The following is a 21,597-nucleotide window of genomic DNA, read 5'->3' as shown; positions in this document are numbered from 1 at the left end:
AGCTCACCACAGAACACCATTTAATACATTTAATAAATTATCCCCACTACACCCGGTAGCAGCTAATTGAACTGACATATAGTAATAACAGACTTGGGTAAAGTAATAAAAGTGGAGAATTATCCAGAAAAGAAGCCATTTCACACACTTCTATCCCCAGGCACAAGAACACTGTAAAATAATTGTACCTGAGACCCAGAAAAGAGAGCTGCTTTCAGATCAGTGCTAAGAATTTATCTCAGACACCACAGTCATCCTGCTGTGGTTCCTGCTCAGATATGACCTCTTTTGTTGGACACATTCGCCTTTCCCTCTAATATTTAACTACCAGGGACATTTGGGGCAAGCTAAGCACACTGAATGCAAGGTTAGACATAAAAGGAGAATGAAGTGGAAAGGTGGGTGATTTGTAGGAAGATAAAAATCCCACGACTTTTAAAAAAGAGAAAGCCACTCAGGGCTTCCCACCATACAGACAGTCACAGCTTAATATCCAGCTGTCTCCAAACTGCCAAGTAAAACATGATTAGGAGCAAGTTTTACTTTGAGCAATCTGCAGCCAGGAAAGCCTTTTCTTGTTCGAGCCTATTGTGCATTTCATGGCTGTATTCTTGGGGTGACTCACACTAAGCCAATATATCAACCCTGACAGAAGTCAGAAGTTATCTGCCTCATGAAAGCTCTCTGGGAACCGTTAGAAAACAACCACTTTTCTAGTAAAAATTAGGACTCCAGGCCAAGCCGCTGGGAGGAGGCTGGATTCCGGGGCAGTAGGTCTATGGTTGCCTGTGGCTCTGTTGTCTCCCTGATAATTTGGTCCAGTCTCTCAGTTTATTACTTCATCTCAGAGCTGCAGAAGTGAACAAGGAAGAGGAAGGGGCCATCACAGGCCCTGGATGAGCATAGTTTAGATGCTACATAATTGTGTGATGGAAAAAGCCAGCTTTGGGGAAATGGAGTGGGAAGCCACCCACATTTACTTTTTAAATTGACTGGAAAAAAAACCCAGAAAAAAACCATAGTAGTACCTTACACGACACAGATGCAAGAAATACTTTTCTGAATACCACCCCATTTGCCCAAGCATTATGGTCAGCAATTAAAGGTGGGACCTCAAAAAATTAAAAAAGCTTTTGCAAAAGTAAAGAAATAATTAATTGAATAAAGAGCAAGCCCACTGAATAGGAAAGCATCTTTGTCAGCAATACATATGGCAGAGGATTAATATCTAGAATATCTAAAGTCCTCAGAAAACAAAGACTCAAGGACCCACCCCAACCCATTCATAAAATGGGCTACAGATCTGAATAAAGAGTTCTCAAAAGAAATATCTTAAAATTGTTTATCACCCTTAGAAATGAGGAGAATACAAATCAAAACCACTTTGAGATTTCATCTCACCCCAGTCAGAATGGCAAAGATCAACCGAAAACAACCAACAATAGATGCTAAAGAGAAAATGGGGAGAGGGGGAACTCCCACTGTAGGTGGGATTTCAAACTTGTTTAGCCAGTCTGGAAATCAGTGTGGAGAATTCTCAAAAGGCTACAAATAAATCTACTATATGACCAGCTATACCACTTGCTGGATTATTCCCAAAGGATTCAACATCACACTTCACGGATACTTGCTTTGCCATGTTCATTGCTGCTCTAGTCACAATAGCTAGGACACGGAAACAAACAAAAGGTCCTTCAGCTGGCAATTGGGGAATGAAAGTATGACACACATACATATGTATACACTGTAGGATTCTCTTCAGCTGTAAGAAAAAATGAAATCATAAACTTTGCAGGTAAATAGACGGAACTACACAATATCATATTGGGTAAAGTAACCCAGACCCAGAAAGAGAAACGTCACGTGCTTTCTCTCATCTGTGGTTCCTAACTCCAAGTTATGTGAGTATGCAACATGGAGTGACTGGGAAACCGGGAGAGTAAAAGAGGATTGTGGGGTAAGTAACAGAGATGGGACAAGCAGGTTATAAGAAATTTGAAAAGGGAAATGGGTAAAGTAGGGAGTATTTTTATTTGAGGGAGGAAGGATGCCAATACAAAAGAAGATGGATGGAGAAGAATAAAATAACACTGAGAATGTCTGAAAACTCCGTAAAGGAATCATTACTTCCCTAAGATTGTATGTATGTATGTATGTATGTATGTATGTATGTATGTATGTATCTATCTATCTATCTATCTATCTATCTATCTATCTATCTAATCCATGTGTATACATGCACATATATAGTTTAGATGAAGTTATCCCATTTGGGCTAACAAAGATTCCCCCAACAGCCATAGAATAAAAAAAAAAAAAACAAAAACAAAACATCCCCAATACCAGGCATAAGAACCTCCCTTTTGAGCTGTTGGTCAGGAGAGTCCAAGAGACTCCCTAAACAATATGGATTTTTGCTATTGCCCTCAATTGCCTCCCAGAGGTTGGGAATAAGTTCTTATTGTTAAAGATACCATGCACTTCAGACCCCAAATCCCACTTTGGACACAAGACCCAGAGGACCCAAGCTGGATCTGACTCGAAAGCCTCTTCCCTAAAGACAAGTTTTCATAGTATCAGAAGGAGCTGTACACCTTGCAAGGCAGAGAGGCAACCGATGGTCTACTCAGTGGTGATGCTTGAGAACTACAGTGATGAGCGGGCATGCTAACTCCAAGGCTGTGATGGTGGTGTTCACATCTTGCTGGTAACAGCTCTCTAATTGGACTAAGGAGTGTTCAACAAGAGCAGTACTCAGTACTGGTACTGGAAACCTAGCCATCTGTCTGGGGCTAGTGAGGTCATGGATCCTGGAGGAGAACCCACAACTGCCACTTTACTAAACCAGCATGTAATTCCTAACTGCATTCTAAATATTTGTCCTTATACCCACAGATAAGTGTAGCTCTCACCCCTCATTAAAGATATTTCTCTTTGCAACACATGGGGACACTTACAGAAACTACAACTGGTCAAAATCTGAGAATAAGTGACCGTGGAGTTCTCAGATACATTTGATATTGTCTGAAACACAATTCCTGCACCCAAAGATCATAGAACATCTCAGAAGAGGGGGCAGAAAGATTGTAAGAGCCAAGAGGACCAGAAAAATCACCCGTGGGATATATTTCTTAGAAATGACAGGAAAGCTACACCCATGATACCTCAATAATATGGTTGCCTAAATATAAGATCTGAACAAGGATGATACTAATCAACATACTAACATCAAAGTGGGAAATCTCAGGGGGACCCACCTCTAGATAAAAGAACTAGAGGCAACCAAGGAATGCCGAGGGCGGCAAAAAGAGTCTTCCCCAGGGAAGATTATGTGTGTGTGTGTGTGTGTGTGTGTGTGTGTGTGTGTGTGTGTAAAACACAAACATCCAAACCAAAAAACCCAACAACAACTACAACCAAATTCCAAAATCACATGTCCACAGAGGAAAATGACATCACCATACATAGCTATAAAAAAAGCTCTTAGAAAAGAGGTGGCTGAGAGCTTCCCATTGATTTCTCACTTGCAGATTGAAATGGAAGCCACAGCAGATCAGATCTGGTGTATTCTTCATTTGGGGGTGTGGCATGGAGGAGGTGGGGAGGAAGCAAATCAGGATGAGGATGTCTGGATACCTGTCTGTCAGTGGTATCTTGAGGCTCCATTTTCATCTACAAAGTGGGCATCATCACTTCCCACTCTAACCTCACAGCATCCTGAGGATGCTAAGCCATCTTGGAGAAAGATATCTGTGACTGCTTTGCTCATTTTTGGGGCTTAGAAACGTTTCAGAGATGGGGCACAATCCATCATAACTGTGGCCAGAATGCAGCAATGTTGTAAAACTGCAAAGACAAATGAGGAAGGATTACACACCATCCCTCAATTTATTCCCTATCAGGAAGCAAAAAGACTGCTGTGTTCTGAAGGGCAAACAGGAACAGGACTCGGGAGCATAGCCATCCATCCATCCAACCATCTGTCTTGTTAGAGTTTCTATTGCTTCGAGGAGACACCATGACCACGGCGTCTATTACAAAGGAAAACATTCAATGGGGTGGATTACAGTTTCAGAGGTTTAGTCCATTACCATCATGGTGGGACATAGCAGCGTACAGGCAGACATGGTGCTGGGGCTAAGAGTTCTACATCTTGATCAGCAGGCAACAGGAAGTGAACTGAGACACTGGGTGTGGCCCAAGCGTATATGAGACCTCAAAGCCCACCTCCACAGTGACACAATTCCTCCAACAAGCCACATCTACTCCAACAAGCCACACCTCCTAATAGTGCCACTCCTAATAAGCTTATGGGAGTCAATTACATTCAAAGAACCACACCATCCACCCACAGACTAGCCACATTAACATGCTGTTCAGAAGGCAGCTATCTGCCACATCTTGTTTTCAATTCCCTGAGGCTTTTCCCACATTTCCCCTAAGGCTTAATTTCCAGGAGCATGGTCCCAAGTCTTTCTTTTTACAGGCATGAGCTCACCGTAGACCACACTCATATGACTTGTAGTGTGACAGACTTTTAAGAAACGACTCAATCCTTTGCAGTGTGGAGCCTGCCTATGTTGTCCTCATAGGAGTACAGCTTTACCTTTACTCCAGTTTCTCTTCCCAGGTCAAGGTCAGGTCCTCCCACAGTGAGAAAGGACAAGGGCCCACAGCTGGGGTGAACCTAGTCAGCTTTTAAACTCCAGGTTCCAGGGCCATCATCAGAAAAGCTTTCAGGTCTTTTGCAGCTGCACTTCTGTATAAAATCCCATTCATCTCCATGCACAGAACATATGTGTAACCAAGTGGGCCCTGAGTCTGTCTGTCTGACTGGCAATGATGGCATCTCTGGGTGATTGCCCTCACCTTCATTCCGCAGTCTGATAGGATTTCCATGTAGCTTAAGGGGGCCACCACAGTTCAGGGCCTGTCTTCCTGCCTCCTCATCCTTAAGGGGCTTAGAAATGCTGACACCCCATCAGTCAAATTTTATCACTGACTTTTCAGCTGAGGAAACTGAAGTTCAGAGAGGCAAGGTGTCTTACCAGGACCACAGTGACGCAGAACGGGGACTGAATTCAGGGTTTCTAAACAGAAGTCTTCCATCCTCATCTCTAGGCCTGGGAGGTCTGTCAGGATCTTCCTTCTCAGACCCCAGCCACAGGCCATGAGGCAACCTCAGACAGGCACAAGGGACTGTGGGGTTGGGAGTGGGGGTGATGTGCAGGTGATATTTATAGAAAGTGGCAGTAGTAACCTGAGTGCTTTGGGGGCTCCCAGGAGCCAGAAGAAAGTAAAATGAGTCCTGAGGTCCTTTCGAATTCCAAAATGCCTGAGGGTCTTTGGAGTGATGGAGAGCAAGGTTCAGTACACCTGTGAGCCATTCTGTCACTCAGTAGCTTCTCAAAGGACAGTCTGACTACTCCAGGGCAGGGGGAGACATGGACTGAGTCCATTTTGTCACCTGATGGTGTGTGGGCTGGAGATGAATAGGCCTGGTTCAGAGGATGGACTGGACCTCAGTGAAGACAATAGGAACTGCGTACATATACTCCTGAAAAAACAGCAGTGACTGCATCTGAATGGATGCTGACCCAGTGAGCCTGCCAGATGGGCTACAGAAGGCTAAGGAAGACACAGACTGGGTGAAGGCTCCAGAATGTCCTCACCTCAGTAGGACATGGTTGTGGCTAATAGAAAGCACCTGGGACACAGAATGGGCCCATCTGCAGAACATTATTGTTCATGGGCTAAACATGTGAACTTTGACCCCTGTTCCTCCTCACTGGAACCCAATTAAAGTGTGAATCCAATTCCCCAGAAATTTGAATAAAGGGACACTAACTGTGCTGTGGTGAGTTGAGACACACACGGGAGGCTTCTGGATGCTACCACTGTGGGTTTCTCACCTCTGCACTGAGTAGATGTTTCCTCCAGAAGTGAGTCCTCAAAGCCAAGAACAGGCAGGGATGTGTTCAGACTGAAGGGACCTCTGCTCTTGGTTGGTTCTGCAGAGGCCCTGTGTCAGATGAGCTGCCTGCTCAGTGTTTGGTTAAATGGAAAGGTTTTCCAAGGCTGGGTGCTGACACAAATAAACAGGTGCTGTGCTTAATGAGGGACAATTTATACCCCTCAGTAACAGGCCCCTTTCTGCTGCTGTACCTGACACACCTGCACAGCCCAAGCTAACAGGGAGGACGGTGTGTCTCATCAGACCCTCTGGGTAAAGCAGGCACAACAGAGAACTCTGAACCCAGGCTAGGACAGAAATCAGCACACATCCTGTCCTGACCTCACTGGGCAGCTTTGCATGGGTTACCACCAGGGAATACAGGGCTGATGGGAGAATCTCTCTTTCATTTCCAAGTCCCTGGAGCTCGTGGCTCCAAAGCTCACTGGCACCTGGTGAGGAGCAAAGGGCTGGGCCTGGAGCCAGGAGCTTTTTTTGGCTGATGGCCAGAAATGGAGCCTGACCAGTCAAGGCCTGTGTCTTTCCTCACCGGCAGTCTTCTCATCTGTAAGATGGAGCCGAGTGTGTGTGTATTCTCAGGGCTGACACGACATGAGAAAGACGCCAGAGTTCTTTGTGGAGTGGATGAGGTCTAGTGGGGTTGTTTCTTCAAACATTCTAGAACATGTGCATGTTTTTCAATGTGCCTCCAGGAAAAGCCCCACTGGGAAGCCCCTACATTTTGCAAAGCAAATTGCTCTCATCTCCTTGCTCTCTGTGGAGTGCATGCAGAATGGGAACAGGGTTGGCCTTCTCATCCTCTGTTTACTCAGCTCTTACTGTTAGTTTGTTTTTAAGTTTTTCTATTGATTCTATTGAGCCTGTTTTTGCAAGCTATTGTAATCCCACTGTATAAAGATATGGTGCATACAAAAAAAAAAAGGAAAATGGAGTTTGCACAAATGCTAGGTTTGATAAAATGATGATGATCATACAGTTTTTCCTCTAGAGATTTAGTTATTAAAATATGAATGTTTAATTGTCACTTGTCCATTCATCTACTCATCCAATTATTATCTATTCACTCATCTATCACCCATCCATACATCTACCAACACACCCATCAATCCAATGATCTATTCATTCCCCTATCCACCCAAACACCCACCAACTGCCAAACCACCCATTTTTCCTCATCAATCCATCCATGTATCCATCCATTCATCCACCCGTCTACCCACTCACCCATTCATCTATCTGCTTATCCATCCACCACCTCCCTACTCACCCATCCATTTATCTACCCATCTATCTATTTCTGTGCACTTACCCCCAATCCATCCAGATGCTTACCATCCACCCATCAGTCCATTCATCAATGCACCCACCCACCCACAACCCTTTCATCCAGGAAATACTTATTGGTTCTAGTACACAGTGGATGCTGTTCTAGATGCTGGGGATTCAGCAATGGATAAAAGAAATATCTAATATTATATGGCATAACAAGGTTCCTTCTGGATAGATAGCATAGTCATAGAGAGGCCCAGAAGTTACCTACGCCTTCACATAAAAGCCTTTGTATCACTTTCTAGGAAGAGGTGGAAACATATGGGGTACATGCATGGAAGGGAATGGGGTCAGGGAGAACTTCAACTGCAATGTCTTCACAGATAAAATGTTAGACTAAAGAGGCCATGACGGGAAATAATTCTCTACTGTAGTGATGTCATTTGAAGGAGTTTTACAGACCTAACCAGTTTTAAAATGGGGCTGTCTTCTGCCTCCTGGAATATGCACAAGAATACTGCTTTGTCCTAGGAAGGCCTTTGTCTTTACATGAAGTCCAAATATGGCCATGGCTTCTTTCATGTGGCAAACATATTAGGAGGTGACTCAGCTTTAGATCCCAGGTCTTCTGCTTGGATGATTCAGAACTTTGAGAGTTGTTGGCCTTCTGAGAGCCAGTTCCCCTGTTTTTAAAATGGACACACTTGCGTCTTCTTCACTGACCCAGGACGGCACCTACCACTGAGGTAGGTGTCACATTTCCTGTGTCCTTTCCCCTGGACTGGATACTCAAGGAGCAATGCTTATAAATTGTCTAGCCCAAGAGAAGAGGACAATTCTGCCATGCCTCTGGGACCAGATCATATAATATTTGAAGTCTCAATTAACTGCACACAAACCCCTTTGTTTGCCAGGAAGCTGCATCTACTTACTCAGGCAGTAAGAAAGAGCTAGCATGCTGTAAGCTAATGAGGTCTTGTTGACCTGTTTATCCTCCTGCCACACCATTATCCCCTAAACTACAGTCAGGACATAGCTGACTCAAGGATGCTGGCTATATAATTAAATTGATTTTGACCAGTCATATTTCATTTTCCTAGACACCCCTCCCCTGAACCTTCTGTCAGTAAACGTCTTCCTTTTTCCTTCTCCCTGGATAAAGACTTCCATCATTTATCCAGGCACTTTGAGAAAAACAATGAAGATTTTATTAAACTTTTCACAAAGAAAAAAACCAAAAACAAGCAATGCCCCCCCCACCAGCCACAAACCTGCCATCCTCAAATGAGACAATTCAGAGAAATAAGTGCCTTCCATCCCATCTTTGCAAATCCCTCCATGTCCAGAGTGTTCCAAGATCTTACACAGCTGCTCAGAGTTCAGAAGGGGATAGATTTGAATGGTGTGTGTATTCTGTGTTGATGACTCTTGGGCTCTGGTACATCTTATCAGGCTCTGGGAGCTTTCACAGGAAACCACTATTCATTCCACCCCCTTGACATGCATTTTCAGACAAATCCTTTCAAAGAGAAATTCCATTTTAGCACGAGATGAGCTGGAGATGCTTAGGGAGAGGACAGGCTCACTTCCGCCCAGTCCCTCAAAGACTCAGCCTGGCCTTGCTCACAGACACATTCTCAGCTCACCCCCTTCCAACTCTAGCTCCCTGTTCAGAGGGAATGAAATTATTGATCACTCTTATGAAGATCTGAAATGTGGTACCATGGTTGAGCTTGGAGATTTCTCTTTATCTCTTAGAGCAGTGGTTCTCAGCCTGGTGGTCTTGAAACCCACAGAGGTTGCCTATCAGATATCTTGCACATCAGATATTTACATTACAGTTCATAACAGTAACAAAATTACAGTTTGAAGTAGCAATGAAAATAATTTTATGGTTGAGGTCACATAACACAAGGAACTGTACTAAAGGGCTACAGCATTATGAAGATTGAGAACCACTGTTTTAGAGGGACATACAAGTGCCCACAAGTAGATGCTATAGTACCCAGGCCAGTTTAGACAGAATAATTAAGATGATCAGTGATGAGATCCTCCCATACCTACAGAATCTTCCATCAGAACTCTGCCCTTTTCCAACTTGCCACCTCCAGCCTTTGCCCATCTCTCTACTACAATGAATGCCAGTTCTCTGAAATCAAAGATCCTGCCATCTATGTGCAAGCAAGTAGGTGAGTGTATGCATGTATGAGTGTGTATGCTTGTGTGTGGGGGGAGACCAGAGGTCAACACTGGGTGTTTTCCTCAAACATTCTCCAACTTACTTTACAATATCTTTCACTGAACCTGAGCTTGCTGATTGGCTAGACTAGCAGGTTAAAGCCCCAGGAATCCTGCTGGCAACTGGGACTACAAGTACCCAACACTATGGGTTTTTGTATGTGGGTGCTAGGGAAAGTCACCACCCAGCAATAGGATTGCAGTGCTCAGCTTTGTAAGTGGGTGCTGGGGATCTGAACTCAGGTCCCTAATGCTTGTGCACTGAATACTGACTAACCCATTTCTCTAGCCCCTTACTTAGTTGTTTATAATCAGCATATATTAATTAGAAACAATAGGTTTCATTATGACATCTTCATATGTATACTTATTTTAATAATATTTATCCCCTTCATATTTTACCCCTGGCACTTCCACTGTCCCCTTCTCCTCCCAGCTAGCCCCTCTTTGTACTTTCATGTTTTCTTTTTGCCATTGGTTTAGTGACCCACTAGGGTGGCTTATGGGAGCATGGGGGAAGGTTCGTTTACATCAAGGACATTTTATCAGTAGATAGACCTTTAAGGAAAATGCCTTTCCTTCCTTCATCAACTCCATCAACCTTTTAGATCCTCAGGGAGGGATGGGGCCTATGAGCCTCTCCTCACTCCATGTACAGGAGTGTGTTTGGGCCCTACGTTTTATAGGTTTTGTGCAGGTGATCACAGCTGCAGTAGCTTCAAGAGTCAAACAGCCACATCATGCTCAGAAGGCAGCATTCTTAACCACTCCCCAGCTTCCTCCTGCTCTTTCCATTCTTTCTGCTTCTTACTCATCAGTGTTCCCTGAGCCTCCCCGGGGCCTGATGGCAATGTCTTATTTACAACTGAGCATCGGCGAGTCACTTATTCTCAGAACTTGACCAGCTGTGAGGTTCCAACCTGCAGGGGTTTTGCTGGCTGTTTTTCTCATCTCTTTCTACCATTGTAATACTAGCCCCTCCCTCTCTCAACATCCCCCCCTCACTATGGGCTTTGGTGATTAATTCACCCACTTGCTTAGGAAGTTGCTTTCCATCTGAGAAAATTAAAAACACCACTCTCAGGACAGGGATGTGGGATAATAATGGGAACCACACAGATATGAGTCTGCCCTGCTATGGGTGTATACCCAATATCCATCAAAGAACACAATGTGTGGCCGATTCCAATGCATTCCTCCCAGACAGCCTAAGTGCTCAGCATTCAATAATAATTTCTTTTGTAAAAATTAGAGGAACCAGTGACTTTATTTTTGAACATAAATATCAACTTTCCCCCACTGTAGCAAGCTATATTTACTATCATGCTAACTCTAAATGTGTTCTCACCACTCCTCTATCCTTACTCTTAGGAATGTGGCATATTCAACCCAGGAAGACCAAGAGCTGCAAGGAACTCCTTAATGGATAGACGCTGCTAAGTTTAACTCCTACACAACACCCCCAGATACCACATATGCCAAAGAAGGCAGCTCTTATATGCCTGGTCTCCAAAGACATAAAACACAAGGTACCCACAAGTCATAAGGAATTAATGAGACAAGCCATACAGAAACTCCCCCTAGCTGGTGCTGCCATGTGCAAGAAAATCCGGTATCCTAGTTTTCACAGGACTCTGCTCCATGTTTATATTTGCAGGCCTTCCAGTCTCATTTATCAGGGTTGAGGGTTGGGTCACAATTTTAAAGTTAGGATACAGGAATACTGTTTTAAGGGAAAACCAGTTACTCTGAAGGACACATTTTTTTTAGTCCATTTCTGGTATTTATTTCTTTTTGATTCTGAACTCTTATCATCAAATCTGTTATTAATCTATCTCTTTCTGAGTCTCCTTCAGACTTCAATTAACCAGCATTTTGACACTAGCCATCCGTGGGTCAATAAGCAGGGAGGAATAAGTCAGGGGAAGGTTGGTGTTTGGATCAGTTTAAAGTCAGGCACAGTAACACAGTAACCAGAAATCCCTCCTACAGCTCAGTGGAAATTCTGAAAAACATCCAACTTCTGTGCTTGCTGTCCCTGCGAACTAAATGACACTAATGCTCCTTTGTCTTTGGGAGTGATTTATAATTTACAGAGGCAAATGATCTCATTTAATCCACTCCCCCTCCTCTCTCAGGGACCCCATGAGGCAAGGGAACCACCACTATGAGATAATGCTGGAGCAGCCTGGGAAATTCCACCATAGGTGATGGATGATGGGGGGATTGTCTGGGCCCCTCGGCTTTCCCCTCACTATGGGCTTTCGTGATTAATTCTCCCACTTGCTTAGGAAGTTGCTTTCCATCTGAGAAAATTAAAAACACCACTCTCTGGACAGGGATGTGGGATCATAAATGAGAACCAAATAGAAAAAGATTTACACAAAAATACAAGCTCAGCAAAAGAGAAAACTCTGACATTGCTAACAAGAAATAAATCAAATAAAGGCTATTAGCAAGCCCCTGGTGTGTGGGGAAGCCTTCAAAATGTTTTGCTGAGTTCTTAACAATGTCATTTCTACCTGAGGTGTTCAAATATCTCTAGAGTAATTTGGCCTGCATTGTCCAGCACTGTTGTGGACACTTGCCACCGAGAAAGACCTCACACAAAAACCCAAGAGTGCTGGAGAGGACGCTGTAAATGTCTATGATCTTTAGGGCAGTAGGGTCTTCCTCAGCCAAGCACTCCTGAAACAGTGCTTCCTATTCTAGAGGCTGAGTGGGTGGCTGGCTGGCTGGGAGGCAGGGAACACTGATGGACCTATGCATTTTTGAGAACAAGGCTCACAAAGGCCAGGACTTTGCTTCTCTGCCCGTGGGCATGAAAGCCATTGGGCCATAAGAACTGGGATGACATGATTTCTTCACTCCAACCCAGTGGTCTGTGCCTAGACTTTCCTCTTCCATTTTCTCTTATCGAAAATTAAAAAGCATGAGCTATGTTAGCTGGCAACACAGTCGGTCAGTAGGGACCTTTTCTGGAGGTGTGTGGGTTGATGTATTAGTGTCCACGGGATAATCAGGGGAATGAAGCATAGAGAACATTTGATCTGTCCTCTGAATGGGTTCATCAAGAATGAGAAAGACACAAAGACCACCCTGCTGCAGGCCAACTCCTACCAGTTCGACTTTGAGCCACTCAGCATGCTAACCAGGGAGGCTGGCCCTATCTAGACCCCCAGGGTAGTGAGACAGAAGGTCCACACAGGCCTCAGACCAATTTCACACCCTAAGCAGTGGCTCCTTGCCCTAAATGTCCAGCTGGTTCTTCCCCTCTGTTAGGATTTGTATTAAGGGAATATTACATTTTAGTGTGGCCAGCCTTCCTTTCAGAGAATACCACTCATTAGTCTCTAGCAGGCACATTCAACCTCTGACATTGTGACATGATGTCATCTATTAAGTTCACATTTGAGAACTGCACAACTGAGCTGTAAAAATAAAATTGCAAAAGAAATATCTCATCATGTTTTAAGTGGGTGTACAATTCTGTGTTGTGCCAAATTTGTCTCTATTTTAGGCTGCGTGTAGCTTGTGGGCCAGGGGTGGGCCATGCCTAGAGCTCCCTGACAGTGCTGCTTTAGACTCTCTTCACTTTCAGTCAGGTCCTGCCATCACTAAACAAGGCCAAGATGACTCTATCAATTATGTTTAAGGCAGAACCGTGAATGAACCGTTGCCCCTGCACGTTTAGTGTGCTGATGAGGGTGACCTGAGGCAGCAGTAACTTGCTGTGAAGGACACCTGAGCAGTGGCTCGCATGAGGTGGCAAGGCTTTGATATGGGCTGTTTGGTTTAGTCAAGCCTTTATGGTGTCCTAAAAACCACTTGGTAGGAGCCCTTCTGGGTGCTGTTTGCAAAGGCAAGACCACATTCTTCAATCCTCCCTTCTTCATGTAAGGGCAAGGCTGCATTCTTCAACAACCCTCCCCTCTTCTGGGACTTTTAAGCTCATAGGCAGCTCTTCTCTCTCACACCATGGTTTCTGCTTGCCTGCAAGGCTTTCCAGAGCCCAGCTGTTGGGTCATTTGGTCATCACTTTTTGGTCCTAATGTCACAATTCAACAAACTTAGACAGTAGGCTTGGCTGGGGAAGCTCCTTGATAGAAGTGTTTACATGGTCTTGGATTTTAATGTAAGGACAGGGCACTGTACCCAGTGTGTGCTTTCCCTTTCTAAGCTTGCCCAAGCCAGCCCACCACGCCAGTTTGTCTCTTAGAGTTGTCAGAAGACATCTGCATCTTGAAATCCCCCCAGGTAGCATCTGTGTCACCCTCACTCAAGGGTGTCAATGGTGAGACCAGCTTCTATTTTCTTTCAGTCGGAACCCAAGTCTCAGGTTTCAGAAAGACACTGAGGGAAATGGAATCACCTAATCATTGGAAGCAGGAAAATCATTTCATTCAAACCCCTGAGGTCTGGTTAAGTGGTCTATCAACATGGGTACTGTAACCAAGTCCCACCCCCATCCAACTGGAGGCGAAAGGTACCTTCTACCCAGCATGCTCCAGGATGTGACCCTCTAGGACACATGGCCCATTTCAATTTGTAGTGTGAATTCTCAAGGCCCCCAGAAGCCTGGCTCCTCCAGCCGATGTCAGCTGAAACCGAATGCTCAAATCAGAAACATGTCCTGCGATTGTAGGATAATTTGCGATTTCTGAATAAAAGCATCCATCCCCACTGCATCCCAGGGAAGAGGCCAGCCCTTGTGCTATGTGGCATTGAAGCTGGCTGTCCATGACTCGCCAGAACACACAGTCCACTCTTGCTCCTTGTGCACGAATTTCTTTCAGGAAAATTCTATGGATTCTTCAGTCAGAAAACTAGGGGAGGGAAGCATTTCCTCTTTTTCTAAGACGATTCTCAGCACACAATTCAAGCTGTGCACAACTCACTCTTGGGCCACTGGAGCCTGGTACTTACCCGGTGGAAGGGTTCATGATGCACCCTCCTTTCTCTGCAGCCATCCTGCAGCTGCAGCCCCTCTCCAGTGTGTCATGGTTCATTCCGAAATTGTGGCCCAGCTCATGTGCCAAGGTCACGGCAGCACCAAGGGGGCTATCTGAATGGTCCTCAAAGGAAATACAAGAGCACAGATTTACAGTTCACATCTGCTTGGCCTTTTCTCACTCATCTTCTTGCCTCTTGGCATTTTCCCATCATTAACACTTGGTTTAACTGAATTCCCCATAAGGCCCAGTAGAGAGCTTTGCTATTAACTCTGAACATGGGAAGTAATTTGGCCTATTTCATTAAGCCCATTTGGGGGTTCTTCTCATGAAGGCTGTCTCATGTTTATGTGAGGATTCTTTGCTGATCTCCCCTCTGCAAAACTCCATTGATAGAGGCAAAAAAGTTACTCCTAATGATAGAAAGAAAAAGGCTACCTGATCAAGAGAATTCTGAATGGAAGATGCTTTCAAATCATCCCTGAACAGATAGACTTAACCCTTTTTCTTCCTTTCTGCCTGGTAGCAGAGGACTCTGGGAAAGTTCTTGACAACCCACAATAATAGCTGATCTGAATTAAGATTATAATTCAGTTATGTCTCACTCTTTCTGGCCCTTTACATTGACCTTGGACATAGAGAAGTCCCCATTCTCTGATGGAGCTGCTGGAGTTCACATTAACCTTTGGCTACCAGCAAGTGTTGCTGGCTACCTCAAGCTTACTGGAATCCCTGGACAGCTTGGGTCAAGTAGACACTTAAAAACAACTAGAAATATAGGTATTTAACTTAAGACTTGTTAATTGGTAGATGTGATTTATAGAAATTCTGCCAGTGAGTGGAGTTTTAGAAAAGGTGTTCGGACCCTGGGGCAAATGAATGTCTTGCTTGAATTTTGTTTTGTGTTACCCAAAAAGAGATTGCAGGTTTTCTACGACATATCCAGAAGAGAGGATAATAATGTATTCTAGGAAAACTCTTATTTCCAGTCTTCATGAGGATGCTGGGTAAAGGTGCGTTTCTGTGAGAACTGATGGATTTAGTGGTGGCATCATCAAGGGCAGGATTTTCTCACTAGCCCATTGTCTAGTAATGCATCTAGAAAGCAAGTTGTTCTTAGAATAGATGAAGTTCCTGATGAATTGCTTCATTTACACCTCACAGTTTCCTGTTGTAGGAAGTATTGTAGATATGTTTCAGGAAAGAATTCTTAATCAGGAGCATTGATGGAGGGAATGTTGCTGCTGTAACATGTGGAGGGCAGAATTTCATTAGCACACTTTGGCACAAAATTCAAGGAGCTTGTTCCTCAAGAATACTCAGCTGCTGGTTTTTCTATCCTGTGGAACATCACAGTTTTGTTTCTAATTATTTAAGTTATTTTACACCATGCTTAAGTAATTATATAGAAGGATTACTGGTAATCTCTTTATACTAGCTTACAATGAGGTAGAACACATCTTTTTGTGTGTCTGATGGCATGTCCAAATCAAGAGGGTTTTTGTTGTTGTTGTTTAGGTTAGTTAGATACAAAGACATGGCTTTAGATTACTAAGAGTACTAAGAGTACAGTTGACATTATCTTGAAGAAATGGAGAAATGGTCTTAGAAGTCATATTTTTGGCTATTTGTCAATCATTTCCTTTCTCTGTATTTGAGGGTCATTTGGTATGGTGATGGTCACACCTAATACACATGAATCCAACTTTAGGATGTAATAATGGAAAGCTAGTGTAGACATTTTAGGTCTGGGCAGGTTTAAATTTATTTTTAAATTATGTATGTACATGACTGTGTATGTGTGTGGGTTTGTCCATGTGAGTGTAGTGACCATGGATCCTGGGAAAGGGTACGGGATCCCTTGGAGCTGGAATTACAGGTGGTCAGGAGCTGTCTGACTTGGGTCCTGGAAACCAGAGCCAGGTCCTCTGGAAGAGCTGCACTGTGAACTCCTTATTGCTGAGTCATTTCTCCAGCCTCCTGGACAATAAACTCTGGACCTGACTTGATTCTCATGGCACGACACCTATGTTGCATCTATTCTCATTTCTCTTTTACATAGTTATAACAAATAGTTTTTTTCTGTACAATTTTAAAGAGGGAATCTTGGTACTTTGCTTTTATGGAAATAGAGCAAGGGGGATGAGCTGATGAGCCTTTTACCCTGTCATGGAGGACATGGGATGCTTCAGCCTCATCAGGGGTAGGACCCATTTTGCTTATAAAGAATTTCATTTTGGCTCCTAAATGTATTTGTGCCAGTTTTAAGTGGCAAAGTCAGTAGCAACTAACCATGGAACCATGAAACTGAAAATTACTCCCTCTTAAAACTTTACAATCTGTTCTATGAAAACATAGCTGAGATCTGACTTGAAATTAACCTGGCACCAGCAAAACCCAAACTTTCCAGTGACTTCCATGGTGGAGATCACCGACAGGGCTTCCATGTTCAAAGGAAACCTGAGAGGAGCTGGTTCGAGCCAGCAATACAGTGAGTGGGTGCAGGCCCTCCACATAGGCTACCCACGCAGTTCGTGCTTGCATAAATTACCTACCACTGCTCCCAGACGGGAGGAAAATGTTTATGTACCATCACTAGGAAGATTAGATTAGGCAGTATGCAGAGAAAATAACACTCAGCAGAATGTAACTGTTTCCACCCTTTGCTACAACTGAACACTAACAGACCCCCTCTATATGAAGGGGTGGGGAGGAAGTCATGGCTTCACTGGAGGGCAATAGTGTTTTGGTTTAATGGAGATGGAAGGCTCTGAGGATACTCCCTGTCTGAGAGACCATACCATGGTGGGCACTGGATTCACAAGGGGGCAATCTGGTATGAGAATCCCTTCTAGAACTTTCAGGAGGGCTAGAGTGGGAGGGAGCCTCCCGTTGGGCAGACAGTCTAAGTTCCTTTCATTAAACTCATAAGACATCTCAAACATGCTCCTGGCTGTATTTCCTTTTACAAACATATATAGCCCCATACATGACAAAGCTACCCCTGTAAAGCAATAAACCTAGGCCTCTGCCTTCCAAGAATAAGGTTATGATAAAGACAAATTGTACTCTGGCCAGAAGGCATGGAAAGCATTTGCAATGGTACGTAGTGAAAAACCTCAAACTTCTGACTGTTGGGCGCAGAGGCAGAACCATCAAAAAATCACTAGAGTGGCAACATTCAGTGAGACCGCAGTCTATCCCCAGAAAACCGAGCATGGAGGGCAACCCCCATGCCCCGGCTAATCCCAACACCAGGAGACATTCTTGGATTGAGACACTTTGACAAGTAGTTCCACTTGAGCTATTTCTCCACAGAAGGGGCTACTCTCTATGCCTGCCCTCCCTGTGTACCATCTGTGTCCTCCATGTGTGGGAAAACAAATCATAAATATGGGCGGAGTAAGAGCAGAGGTAAATGTAGAAAGCATCTCTGGAAAGGAGCTAATTTCATGAGATCTGACAAGAGTAGGGCTCTCCTGGGGGGGATTAAAGGGGAAGACACTTCCCCGGGATCTTTGGCTTACCATGACAACTCCTCCAGACTGCTCTGCAGTGCACATGCTCATGATGGGTGCCATGCCGATGGTGGTTCCTTGGAAATAAACCCCACTAAAAAAAAAAAAAAAACAAAAGGAAGGACTGTCTTCAATCTCATGCACTAAGGATGCATTTTCCAACAGTTCAAATTTTATTTAGCCACGCCTGCAGCAGAATGTTTAGTGATGCAAACAGCCCCAGGAGAGGGTATTTACTTGTGACTTTTATCTTTTGTCATTACACTTTACTTTTCCAGTTGCAAGATGGTCCCATCATTCTTGCAGAGTTTTGCTGTTCAGACTCAGACAGCGGCCAGACAATATTTTGCATTTCTTTTTTTTTTTCATTCATTTATTTAGCTCATAAATAAAGTCATGCACAATTATGATACAGAATACAGTATGTTCACAATGGCATGGCTAAATTAAACCAATTAACATGTTATATCACACATATTCATCATTTTTGTTTTGAGAACACTTAAAGTATACTATCTCACAACTTTTAAAATATAGCATATTGTTATCAACCATATTTATCATGCTCTCGGCCTGCCTGCTTCCTGATGGACTGTAGGGAGCTGTTCTTTGAAACAATGCCTGCTGATAGAAAGGCTTGAGAAGTCACCGGGAATCACTGTTTGCTGAAGGAAACAGGAGACAGCTTGGGAGATTTTCTGTTGTAGCTGGGGTTTGCTTTCCTCATCATCTCTAGACACGAAATCCTTCATAGTGTTCTGCCAATATGGCTTTTGAGACTGAAATCGGCAGAAAAGTGATTGCTCCTCTAGAGCCAGTGTATAGCAAGTAAGCACCCACAACACGCCTTGGCACGAGGAAGTTTCTGGAAGGGAACTTCGTGGCTTCCATGTAGGCGTCCTCCTATCCGGAATCTCAGCCTGATCATGAATCTAATCATACCAAAGGAATGTTTCAGACAAGTGTGTTAATCTCAGGCTCATGCTTTAAAACTTTAACACTGTATTTGTTGGACTTCTATAAAATAATCAAGTGAACTTAGTCATGTTTTGTTGGCGGTGAACCAACACAGACAATGCAGTAGTGAGAGTTTGAAAAGTCAAATATGAGGCAGGAGAGATGGCTCAACGGTTAAGAGCTGGCTGCTCTTCCAGAGGACCTGGATCCATTCCCAGCACCCAAATGACAGCTCACAACTGTCAGTAATGCCAGTCCTAGGGGATCCAGCTTCTTCTTTTGGCCTCTGTGGGCACATATGGTGCAAAGGCACATAGCTCTGTTTCTTTTTTTTTCTTTAGTTTTCTTTTCTTTTTTCTTTATTTCCTTCTTTTTATCAATTATATCTCTGCACTAGAGCCATCCCTTATCTGTGGGAATTAAACTCAGAATCCTCTGAGGGTACTACAACTCATAGATACTCAATTCCTTCTATCAAATGACATTGTGTTTGCAAAAGAAACTATGCATCCATATAATTTAATCTCTTTAAGGCAATGTAAGTGCTCTGTCAGTCATTATACTGAATTATTCAGGGATGACAGGGATAAAGGTCTGTACATGCTTAATAAGAATAGAACTTTTTCTCTGACATTTCTGGTTTGAGGATGGTTGGATCCACAAGTGTGGAACCCTCAGATGTAAAGGGCCAACTAAACACTCATATTCACAGCCACTCTATTTACAGCTGCTCATATATACACCATATGAACAGTTACAAATATACATACAAGTAAATAAGAAGGTTAAAGAAGATGTTAATTTATTTCCAGATATTTAGGTTGGGCAGATTCCTTTAGAGGAAAAAACAAAGACAAAACCAAAATATTTGTGGATCCAACCACCCTCAAACCAGAAATGTTATCCCTGTCATCTCCACATTAATTGCTACTCTAATGCTTTCCATTTTTCTGTTTCCTCTTAGCAGACAGAGACTTGCCAGAGCAAGAACATTTACTGACCACTGTTACATTCAAATCACCTAGCTGGGTCCTAGCAGGTGCCCTATGGATACTGATTAGAGGAAGAACACAAGGCTTGGATGATACTCCCTGACTTGGAAAGCCAGAGAGAACTTCTCCACTAGAGAAGGAAGGCCCTGGTGTTTCTCCAGGTACCCGACAATCTTCACTCATATGCCTTGCCCTCAGATTGTGTAAAAACATAGAATGTTTTCCACTAATGATACACTGCTATTTGAGGCAATCTTATTAAGAATAAGACCAGAAAAATTAGCACAGAGGAAAATGCTCAGTTGTGGAAAACCAAACCAAACCAAACCAGAATGAGAGTCCTGCAGAGGGACAGGAGACTTCCCCAATGGGTCTGTGATGCCAGGTGGTTGACCCCTGATGCAGGCCAGGAAGCCCCTTGGAGGAGTCAGTATGCTGTGTAGACAGGTGTGGCTCTGGGTACCCTCAGGCTTAGCACACTGGAGGAGAGTGTGCGCAGAATCTCTCACCTGATAAGCTGAGCATTGTCATGGGATTTGCGAGGTAGAAGCTTTATCTTCCTCCAGTCCAGAAATTCATGGAGACTGGTGAATGGGTCCTGGCTTATAGAGCATTTGTCGATGTCATTCCACACTTCCACTCCTACTAGCACAATCCGGATGTTCAGTGGTCTGTAAAACTAGGAAAATGGGCATCGTTGGAGGATCACATTATCAGAAACTTAAAAAGAAAATTGGAACCGATTTCACTGTTGAAGTTCATTGCTGTAAGTCAGGAAAACTCCTCTCTATGCACCTTTGTTCCCATGGCAACAGGACTTAAGAAATAGTCTTAGTGCCTGATGCAAAGTGAAATGTTAACTGTATTCCCCAATGTTGTCCAATTTGATGCTAAAGTTACTAGCCATTTCTTTCCTGTCTGGCCATAGGGGAGGGTGCCTTTCAAGTGACTTGCTATGATTTAAATGTGGGTATAAGTTACTATATACTGCAAGTAAAAAGAAAAAAAAACAATGACTGGATGAAGATCATTCAGTCACTTCTGCCAGGAATAAAAATTTTTTTTCATTTTAAGTACAGTGTTCTGCATCTAAGGTACTGAAGATGTATCTGAATTTCTCAGCAAAGACTCAGCTTTAGCTGACACTATCATATCAAGTTAGGAAGTTTAGTGTCTTTCAGAATAATGGAAGCATAGACAAAGCCTTCTTCAGTAACTTATAACCACATTTTTTCTCACTGTACCAAGAAGTTATCTCAGCCCTGGTGAGCTGGGAAGATCTGTCATGTGGAGTTCCTCTCACAGGAGCTTCAGGCAGGCCTAGAGCAAGTCTTCTCATTATAGACAGTAAAGACTTTAACCAAAGCACCCAGTCCGTAGGAAATCAGGGGAAGGTAATGCTTCTAGTTGCCAAAGGATGGCTTGTCTCATCTATGCCTACAGGGGCAGTATGAGTGGCTAGCCAACATGGAATGCACATCCATACCAGGGTTGATGCCAAGGTTCTTCTAGGCCCATAGTTCAGCCCAGGAAGAAACTGTAGAGTTAAGAACTGTTACTGTTTCCATTTATAGTCAAGACAATGAGGCTGGGTGGGGCCCTGTATAAATCATCCTTGCTTTATATGTAACAGCACACCAACAGAGAGATAACTCTGTGGTCACAGATAAGGAGGTAAGGACACGAGTCACCTTGTT

The 21,597-nt window shown here is 43.7% G+C and overlaps 1 protein-coding gene across 4 annotated transcripts in view; it reads right to left on the bottom strand.

The window, feature by feature from the left end:
- Positions 1 to 21,597, bottom strand: part of Adam12 (ADAM metallopeptidase domain 12) — a 315,670-nt gene that overhangs the window by 58,965 nt on the left and 235,108 nt on the right. For all 4 annotated transcript variants that reach the window (XM_027409112.2, XM_035442147.1, XM_027409111.2 and 1 more), the window contains 3 exons: positions 20,410 to 20,579; positions 17,961 to 18,045; positions 14,408 to 14,556 (listed from right to left, as the gene is read on the bottom strand). In XM_027409112.2, coding sequence (XP_027264913.1) covers positions 14,408 to 14,556; positions 17,961 to 18,045; positions 20,410 to 20,579 — 404 coding nt within the window. The remainder of the gene's footprint in view (positions 1 to 14,407; positions 14,557 to 17,960; positions 18,046 to 20,409; positions 20,580 to 21,597) is intronic.

This window comes from Cricetulus griseus, chromosome 3 (assembly GCF_003668045.3).
Source record: "Cricetulus griseus strain 17A/GY chromosome 3, alternate assembly CriGri-PICRH-1.0, whole genome shotgun sequence".
Taxonomy (NCBI): Eukaryota; Metazoa; Chordata; class Mammalia; order Rodentia; family Cricetidae; genus Cricetulus; species Cricetulus griseus.
Note: the sequence above shows the minus strand (reverse complement) of the source record. Positions and strands in the feature narration are given on the sequence as shown.